Source organism: Rhyacophila brunnea, unplaced genomic scaffold (assembly GCF_057557595.1).
Source record: "Rhyacophila brunnea isolate RB1 unplaced genomic scaffold, BYU_Rbru_1.0 scaffold_11, whole genome shotgun sequence".
NCBI classification, from domain to species: domain Eukaryota; kingdom Metazoa; phylum Arthropoda; class Insecta; order Trichoptera; family Rhyacophilidae; genus Rhyacophila; species Rhyacophila brunnea.
The window spans coordinates 29819880-29831005 of NW_028232763.1; the positions used below are offsets into that span (position 1 = coordinate 29819880).

At 29.9% G+C, this 11126-nt stretch overlaps 1 protein-coding gene across 1 annotated transcript; it reads right to left on the reverse strand.

Annotated features, from left to right (window-relative positions):
• Positions 1-2702: 2702 nt before the first annotated feature.
• LOC147078569 (juvenile hormone acid O-methyltransferase-like) lies at positions 2703-8566 on the reverse strand. The gene is made up of 3 exons (XM_085960491.1): positions 8202-8566; positions 6253-6533; positions 2703-2884 (listed from the first exon to the last, which is right to left on the reverse strand). The coding sequence occupies exons 1-3, from the start codon at positions 8564-8566 to the stop codon at positions 2703-2705; spliced, it is 828 nt and encodes a 275-aa protein (XP_085816617.1).
• Positions 8567-11126: the final 2560 nt, after the last annotated feature.

Below are 11126 nucleotides of genomic sequence, written 5' to 3' on the forward strand. Positions count from 1 at the left end.
GAACAGATAAGAGGTTTTCATAACAAAAATCATATAACTTTGTATGACGTGTTTGTTATGAAATGTTCACATATCGTCACCGTTCAGCCAAAAGTCACCAGCCCTAAAAACATTGTTTTGAGATATCGCAATTTGAAAGTTTGAAAATGCAGGAAAAATCAGATTTTAATGTTTTTACGGTTTTATCTACATCACATTATTTTCTCATGTCTTCTTAATAATTTATTTAAGGTACTTTTACTTTTTGATGCTAATTAAAACATCTGGAAGGTTCTTCGTTCTTGTTCGATTCCTAGATATTAAATATGTTACTACATAATAATGAATTTCTATTCTAAATAAAGTATGATGTTATAGTATGATGCAATTTTTAAATAAATTACTGGAATTATTATTTATTTTTAAACATTTGTTATATAAATGTAGGTATACTATTATATTGTGATGTTATGATACAAATATAACCATACAAGTTGTTGGATTTATTTCGTATCTGTTGATCTTAATAAATTAAAACTTAATACCTACTTATTCGGAATACTGATTGTCAAGAATAATATGGTTATACATGGAGTTGTTATTGAAATATCAAAGTAAGGTCAGTAAGAAACATCTTAAGTTGAACAATAATATTCTTATAGTACCTGCATGATAACACTAATGAATACATCTATGTTGGAAATTATATTTTTGGTCTATAAAATATAATATGCTAGTTTTTAATGATATTTTTATAAAAAACACAATAAAACCCCAATAATAATAAACTATCAAGGATTGTAATAGTAGGTATTGAAACAATGTACTTAGTATATTCAACATTTTTATTAATATCCGTGTATAAATAAATTAATAACATGTTTATATAAACTTAATAATTGTAAAGTTGGGATTAACTTAATAAAAATATCTCTAGTTATAGATTATAGTTTATTATACAGCTAACTATTATGGCATTTTTATTTATTACTACTACTAATTACCAAATTTCACTTCCCCTAATTTGTTTTTTTACCGTGTTCGATACTAAGATGACAGATTTTTGTTTTTACGAGAAATGGATGTTGACCACTTGCTTAATTCAATAGTTGCAAGCTCTGTGTCACACACAAAAAAACAACATGTAGTTTTTTCCCGGACCCGGGATTTGAATTCGGGATTCACGACATTATAGGCCAACACGTTACCTACCGCTCGGCTATCGTGGGCCTTTTTATTGACTACAAAATATCCAAAATCATACAATCTACGACAGTAATTTTATCAAGTACCTACCTTAAATGTTAATTCAGTTATATACCCAAACCTGATTTCTAGGCTTAATAAATCGCTATTACAATTATTTTATTCATTTTTTTTTAATTTAAATAGTTGCCCTATGCCCTAATGCCTTTGTATTAATAACTACAAGTAAACCGATAACACATTTATACATATTTCAAATAAATAAAACTAATATAAGTAACTATTACAAAATATACATAATTTATGTTCTATATGGCCAGTATTTGTCTAGTTTACCCTATATATTTCCTATCTATAAAGAATATGGCACAGTGGCGACGACCTTCTGTTGGCCGGATCTCAATGATTATACATTATGTATAACAAACAAAACGAATAACAATATACACTTGGACAGTTATCAATGCGTTACAAACTATGGAAGGGGTTTCTATAGCTAAAATGGAATAGCACGTAAAACCTTTTCCAATGAAACTTTCATAACTTAGACAAAAAATACCTACTGCATATATTATATTATAAGTACTTATTTGACATATTATAAATATGAATTTAATTTTTTAACATTTCCTGACCAATAACCATGTATTAATGAAGTTGTAGGTGAAGAATAATGTGTTTAAATATCATTTAAACACATTATTAAATATAATGAAACAGATACTTAATGAGAAATATATACTTAATTATATTTTTTTAAATAAAATTATTATAATATTAATAATATGCCATATGTTAGTAGGTAGGTATATAAAAAAGAATGACAATTAAGTTAATGAAATCTTTGGCATTAGATTTCTTCAATATTTTTTTCATATTTAGGAATGTATCTCATGGAATATATTATATTATTATGGAATGTATATTTAGGAAAGTATATTTAGGAAAGTATTATTATGGAATGTATAGAGTTTTAAACATTTCTTTAAATTAATTAAGTGGCTTGATCAACCATACATTGACAATAAATTTAATATATTATCCAAACACAACAATTAAATTGAGATTATTTTTGTTCGGTAACGTATAACAATAGTATACTTAATAATTATATTTAAATTGCACAAATGAGTCCGTGGGCGCACAGGGTGGAGAATCCCTGAAATACAGTAAATAGAGGATTATCTAACTCGTGGTATGAATTACATAGACCTGTCAAATACTTCGCGCTTATTTTTTGGTACATCGTCAGTTGATAGTTTACTATTTAACACAATGGATCTTTCCTCCACGCGGGGGGGGGGGTTGTTGGTTTCATACAAAATTTAGTTGGGATTACAGACCAATAATTTATAACTATTTTTAGGTCTACTTAGTGTATAATAATAATTGTATAATATTATGTTTACCAAATTACTGTATATAAAGGAGTTTTTATAGGCAAGTTCATGTTGAATACGTATAGTTTATTGTCGTAAGAAGTGTCTTCATGAAAAGTTATAGATACAACTTAAAGGTCATTTTACGGCGTATGCTATTAATGTGTCGTAAGCAGTGTTAATTCTAACTTTATCGTTGTCATTATTATTGTCTTCGACGAATTTTAAATCCCGTATGGTGCAGACGAGGTCTTCAAAATATTCGTCGTGTAGTTCCTTTGGAATTCTATCCAAAAACGGATTTACTGCATCGAGAGAATCTGAAACACACAAGACAATGTAAGAATCTACAAATCGTCTCCCCAATTCGAACCTGTGCTAAAATTTTACTATTAAACCGAGATTGAAAATTTATTTATTTATTTAGAAAAGAGTATTACGGCATTACAGTGATTGGCCAATGCGCCGTAATACAAAATTATAAAAATGCTTAATTACAAAATAACAACCAGTATAACAAGAAAGTAGAAAAGACAGTATATGCTTATGTAGATATTAGAGTAAAATGATAAATACAATTATAAATTTAACCTGTTTAACACGTCCACAAACATGATATAATTAATAAAAAACAAATCAACCTTAATGGTGCCATCAAATAAGTTAATCGCACGATACACAGCATCATGATACATCACATCTGTTCTGCAACGAGGTATCATGAAGACCGTAGTGTTACGAGTGATATTGGTGGGAACATGAAAATTAATATTTGCCAGTATATACGGATTGTAAATTAACCCACGAAGAAGTAAAAAGAAATGCTTTAAAAGAGCAATGACTCGTCGGGTGGACAGAGATTGCATTGATAGCATACCCAGAAGAAAACGAGTCGGGAAATTTATTTTATTATCTCTGTCATAAGGAAAGAATCCGTATGTAAATCGTAAATGCATAAATGCGATGTTTGTACTTATATTATGTTATAGGGCAGCGGTGGCAAACCTATGGCACGCGAAATTTGCATTTTACAAGAGAATATTGCCTACACACTTGCAATTTAAGTTGGCCGTCGTGATAATTGTGTTGACCGTTGTGATAATAAGATGAACAAGCATTTGGTTTCGACGGTTTGCCACCAGTAAATGTTTTTGGTGGTCTTAGTCGCATTTAAATAGATTTTCACTGGAGCGTTTTTAAGTTATTAAATATCTAATAAAACAAGTATCTGACGTAAATCGCTTATCATCAGTTTTCTTACCAGCATGGTATTTTTAGATGGTTATACCTCCTACTTGTAAATTCAAAAATATCGGTTGCGGTTTTTTCTAATGAATGTCTGTTTAACTAGTCAAATCATCTGCTTGTATAAGAACACAACATCGCATTTCATTGAGGTTTCACCAATATGTGTCATATTATTGCATAAGAACAAATATCTTTGAATAAAGTTACATACTGTAGGTACATAATTTCCACGTATCAGTGTTACACTATATAAATAAGTATGTATTTTACTTTTTATCCAAAAAATAAAACAGTCAGTTCTTATTGAAATAATAGCAGAGTATGTATACTTGAAAGCGTTATCCATTGTTTAAATATGAAAATGCCTACTGAAGAAAGACCAAAACTACACTCAATTATGATATGGTGGTAATTAAATAAAACACAATTTTCCTTTACAACCAGCTAGAAGCGGGCTGATGAAATGAGTGTATTCATTAAATAAGTCTAACGTTCGATATTAAAACAAAGCCGTTTGAATTATCTGTACATAGAGAGATAAAGAGTCAGTTTAATCTCAGTGCGGACATATTATATTATTATAAATCTGTACCCCAAAGCCAGCAAGCGTTAAGTAAAATTTAGCCGAAAACGTGTTAAATAACCTACAGAGTCCTAAAATTAAATGATAATCTGTCAGACTAAATTCACATTTTGAGTCTATTCATAACAAAACCTGGAATTATTAAAACAATACAGCCCTGCCCTAACTACCTTAATATCAAGGGCACGAGAAATTTTTAATGATTTTTCCGAAATGGTTATTTTTCTGCTTGTCTCTTAGGTACATGGACATAGATAATTTTGTGTAATGATGTGTGGCAATATTAATTATTAACATTAGTAGCCATTTTCAGAATTATTTTAATATAATTAATATTCACAGAAAAATATTTTTTTTGTTGATATAAAAACTTTTTTTTATTAACCTTGCATAGTTAGCTCTCGTAAAAAATGATAAAAACTTTTCTCCAATACGTAACACACTCATAATATCATGCAGTCATAATAATACATTTCTACTACATAGGTATAATGATTTATATAGCAAGAAAACATAATTATTCTGATCAGGAAATATTCATCATTTTCTGTTTGGTAATAAAACGGAATTACCTATTTTATAAGTAGGTACGAGTAGTATGATTTGATTGTTCTGTAAAAATATACTACTTGACGGCTAATATTATTGCTATGTTTGTAATTTTTTTTATTACACAATTTCCTATTATTTTAATACAATGTATGATTTGAGAAGCAGAGAATTTAATGACTAGCTACCAGAAGCAAAGGGTGGAGGTAGGCTATCAAGTATAGTGCAGACGAAACTTTGTCAGTTAAACGTATTTGTTTTTATTGAACTAACACTACAATGTGTAGACTTTGTTTGTTAGTTTTTAAAATTCTATTAAACACTGCCTAATCCAAGCCATAGTAGACAATAGTCAAAAAAATAATCGTTTATCTATAAAATATTTGAAATTATGCCATTAAACCATACATAATTTATGATATTTTATAGATAGAAGAATATTTTTTACCGATTATGGGTTGGGTTGGCAGGGCTAAATGAATTTAAACAAACCCATCAAAAACACCATCCATTGTTAATTCAACGAAAACAAATAAGTATGACTCAAAAAGTGTGCACTATTTTTATCAGATTGCCCATAGCATACCTAACTATGATGGTTTGGTTTAGGCAAGATTTAATTCAATTTTAAAAACTAACCAGCACCATCTGCAGATTTTATTTTAAGTTAAATGAAAACAAATAAGAATGACTGACAAAGTTTAGTGTGCACTATTTATGTTGAATCTTAAAAGCCTACCTCCACCCGTCGCCAGCTAATATGTTATGAACAGATTTCACATCACCAATAGACATTAGGTATAAACATGTTGTTTTCATTTACTTAGTAGTGCATGTATTTCAATGCTTTGATCTGATCTATCATCATAAAATAAAAACATTTTTATACATTAAAAAAGTATTATCATTATTTTTTCTAGGAAAATAAATACCTAATTATCATTTGGGTACAAGATCTTATTCACAAAATGTCGAATATGGATAATATTATGTACATGTACTTTACATTTATACTCGTATATTTAACTTTCAAGTCGGTTTTCTCGACTCGATCACATGTGTACCTACTTTGGTATAAGTACATGATAAAAATATGTATATTGGACAATTTTATAAGGATTATAATTTATTGTTTCATGACTATTAAATTTCTCTATACAACAAGCAGATAATATTATCTTGAAATTAGTTCTAATGATGATGTCGAGAATTTAAAAAATATAATATGTAAAAACGTAAGGATCATTATATTACATTGTTCGTCTAATATATAACCAAATGGAGTGGGAAAAAGAAAAATAAACTGACCTCGTAAACTTTTAAAGCCGTTATAAAAAAACGTTTTCCTCTTGCAGTAGACTTTCACACTATTGAATCCTGCCTGGTGAAGTATCTCTCTCAACTCCTCGGCAGGGTTTGGTGACTTGTGATACGGTGAAATGAATTGTTTGTAGTCCTTCATATAAGATTCCCATTTTTTCATAGTCCCTAGACGTTCGTATACATCGAATGTGGGGTTTTTTGCCATTAGTGTAAATAAACAATTACCACCCTTTTTAAGTAAATTATAAAAGTTTTGAATTGCTGCCCTAAAAAATAAAATCAGTATTGTCATATTATATTATACTATAAAATTATATTGTATTAATTAATATAAAATATAAGTAACATGTAGTAAGCGCAATTTTATTTTATATATTTCATTCTAATGGATTTAAATTTTGTACTATTCCATTTGAGTCGGGTTTCGCCTTTCGGAATCATTAGGCATTGTGTACACTCGCCAAAAGGCAAATACGCACTGACATCGAATACTATTAACTCTAACTTATATAACAAATCAATACAATAAAGTAGGTTAAAACTTAATCACCTACCTGTCAAGTCAAGGATCATAATAAAAAAATATAATAAACAAATTATGAATAGTTGAAGTGTTTGTAAAAAAGCTCCTACCTTATCAATAAATGATACACTCGATAAGCGTACAATAAATCGTCAAAACCTAATAATAGATCATCCATTAGAATTTAAATTCAAATTCCATCAAGTACCTTCCGTCGATAGTATTAATATTATAATTATATTTCAGGTTAATAATATTATATTGAAGCAGACGTAACCGGTGTTGATCGTTATTAAACGTTAAGGAGTAAGTATATATTATGTACTATATTATTTATTGTCAGCTATCTGTACCTACTTAAGAGCCAAAGTGTCTTACGTCAAATTTTGTCAAAAATTAGTGAAGTTTTGTATTCATATAATTATCATATTTGTTAGGCCATATTTATATTTGAGTCTATTCATGACAGAAAACCGAAATTTTTAAAACAACAAAACCGTTATTACATATAATATATATACTTATTTATTTAGATTTTCCAGAAAATTCGTTTTTTAGATGTAAGGTAGTCTCTTTCTCAAATATAGATTTAAAAGAATTCTTGTAATAATAAATATTATATACTACTAAATACAAAGATATGTATTATTAAAATAAACTCATATTTTTGCATATACATTGAGATTTTCTTGATTAATTAATTAGATAAATAGTTGTTTTATATTTAATATTATCAAGTCAGTTAAGTCATGTAAATCAACAATAATAAAGAACGCTAACGTTAGGTATCACTATAAAACGACTGGTAGGTCTTCATGGGCATACTTTTGTGATATTATTTTAATAATTATTTTTTTACCGGGTACAGAATATAATTTATATTATTATGTAGATTTCGATATTGTTTACTTGAACATTTTTTAATATATCCAAATCGGTAAAAGATTAGAAGGTTTCTAATTAAAAATACAAATTTAATATAATACTGTGTACATACTATTAATAATTGAATAATATCACAATACTGTAATGCATGTGTTACATACATACATAATATTTTATATTCATTGGTCCACAATTTAGTATCAACGTTTAAATTACCCCATTTTTATAAAAAGGGTGTTAAAATCACACGTTTTCACACATTTGGGTAGTTCCATTAAATTACTGGATATATAAATAATAATATATTGTTTGAAATAATATTATGAAAATCTATATTTTTTACCTATCTATATAATTTATTTTAGCGGTTAGGTTAGGTTAGGTTTAGGTCACAAACGATATTTATTTTAGCAAAAATAATATTATATTTTATGGAGTGGTTGGGAAAGCTTGAATTAATATTATTACTCTTATTAACTAATTAATTAACAAACATAAATAAATTGTAAGAAAATATGCGACTTACGTTTGATTTTGCACCCAGTGAAGACAATAAAATGAAAATAAATGATGATAGGTTTCCATTTCTTCTTCTTGTGCACTTAGAGAAATATCCATTACTTTGAACTCAATTTTTGGCGAGTTATACACAGTGTTCGCGTATTTTATCATTTTTGGTGAGACATCAACGCCCGTTAATTGAAATAAGTTTTCAGGTAAATGTTTCAGTAAAATATTCACAGTGACGTCGCCGTCCCCGCACCCCACGTCCAGGATTCTTTCCGCGCCCTTCCGCGACCATCTGAACAGGTGGAGGTACTCCCGGAGCACGTCTTCCGCCTCTTTCCGCTGGAGCTCGTTAGAATTATGGTACAGATCTGCGTTGTTCATCTCGACCGTTAAATAATATGACTCGTATACAACGCTCGTTACTGACCACTCCACTGCGACGGGATGTTAGTGCATTTCTCACGGCGAAAAGACGACGCTCTAGGCATTATATACGCTTCATCTCTTCACGATGGTACCTTTTTTAGGGGGGCATCCGTACCTCGTTGTTTTTAATAGGGTAGAGTGAGGTTAAGTGGGCTTCTTTTTATTTTTTTTGGATTTTATTTAATTATTTCGTACAACGCAAGACACTGATTTAGCTATATCTGCTTCGTCAAGAAACTAAAATAGTGAAATATTTTCAGTTAAACACACAGGCAGGTTAACTGAGTCTCGTGGCTAGGTAAACTGAGCATATTTAAATACTACCTGATAATAGTACTTTCAGTGAATTTATATAAATTGTTTCAATAACAGTGACTGTTGAAACATGACTTTTATTCTAACCTGAATGTCTTGGTGCGGATTCTCACTGTAAAAAAATTGACGGTGTACTATAATCACCAAATTATTAATTATTTGATAATATAACTATGTGCATGGGCTCAGTTAACTCAGCCCCGACACTGCTCAGTTGACTCCATTTGTAACCTTTTTGTTAGTAAACGAATACTACTTAAGGATTTTAAATATAACAATTTATCTTGTTTATTGATGTAATATAAATTAGGGTGACTATCGTAAGACGAAAATTTGAAAAAAAAATATTTTAAGCATACTAAAACTTGTTTAAACATGAAATAACCGAAGAGAAAAAAATACTACAACACTTTTGAGATTTCATGAAGTTACAACTAGTGTTAGTTTTTATATTTTTGTAGTTTAATACGATGGTGGTATCAGTAATTCAATCGCAAACAAAAATATTTTTTTCTTTAAAATCTTCATTCAAACTAGAATTTTATTTCGAATGACCAGTTAACCTCACTCTACCCCCTACAACCACGGAGGAAAGAGGCCGTTGTGGGCCTTCAACGTGCAGCACTGTAACCAGAAGATGTTTGCCTCCGTACGGTGTAAGTCTCCCCTCCCGGTCCTCTTATTCGTATGTATTGTTGTGCGTTTTGTTTTTTTTCGGAAATTTAAAGAACGTTTATGAGAAGAATAAGAAAATTTAATGAAGTGCCTGATCTCAGGTGTCACAAGATTTGCGATAGTTTGTTTTTAGTATTAGATAACAGCTCGCATGACCTAGGTACTATTCCTCAGCAGTGACCTTTCCCAATATATATCCATGACAAAGAAACAGAACTGCGTCGTTAGATTACTTATAATTGAAAAGAAAATGTTATCTAACTACTCTAAGTAACAGCGTCCTTTGTAGAGTACTTCACTAATCGGACAATCGGCGGTTTCCGCGACCTATTACAACAGGTACATAGTTGGTTGCCTAGTTTATTCGACTCTCATCTCCGCGGGATAAATTGACTGCATTTTTCAACAATTTACGGCCCCACCTCTTTAATCCCAATATAAAATACACACACTCTCTCTCTGAAGTTAACTTTTTTACTTTTATTAATTTGGATACTCGTATCCTGCAAATTCCGATCCCGTCCAGAATGCGTACCCGTTAATATATGTTTAATAATATGTACCTACTACTACATTAATATATGCAATTTTTATACTTGTAAATGAGATTGTAAAAGGAAAATACAGTTCTGAAACGTCAGCGATTTTATTATTGTTTAACATTAGATGCAAGCGATATTTTTTGCTATTACGTAGTTCCAGTGGCGGCTCTAGCATATTTTAGTAAGTGGGGTCACATGGCGTGAAATATCATATGAAATACATATTATATGTATACCTAATTAATGTCAATCAAAACGTATATTCTATTTTTATTAATATTTTGAATTCTAACATTAATTGTGTGTACTTAAGTGATTTATTTTGTATAGTAGCTGTTGCTTCAGATTCTATAAATAATTCAAAGAAAACATACCTTTTGTAGCTATTACTTCATCTTCATATGCCTCCTGTGTCCGAAAGAGTCTTATAATTAAATTCTACTCTTCTATTTTTTAGTTTGGCGAACCGGTCAATCACTTTGTTGTTGAAATCAGGAACGGACTTGATGAATTCGTCTTCTATTGATAACATGGAAAGCGCATTCAGCCGTTCCTCACCGATTGTATTTCTTGAAGATGTTTTTATACGTTTCAGCGTCGAAAAACACCTTTCTGATTCTGAAGTCGTCATTGGGATCGTGATAATAATTTCTAAAAGTTTGGTGACTTCAGTAAATATCTCTTTTACATTATTCTCGTCCAATGACGCTAAGAGAGAAGCGGCGGATTTTACATCACTAGTGAGTTCGTCATGTCCATACAGAATTTGTAATTCTGTTCTTAATTTATTTTTAAGTAGAAATGGATAATATTTAACCGCTATATCAAAATCTTTATCGGGAAATTTTTTTGAAAAATCTTTGAAAAATCTCACATCCACCAATCTTGCAGCGGTAAGATGGTCAGTATTCGAAAATCTATCGCTGACATGCACAAAAATGACATCGCATGCTTCTTTCATCACGCGCTTCAAATCACTAGCG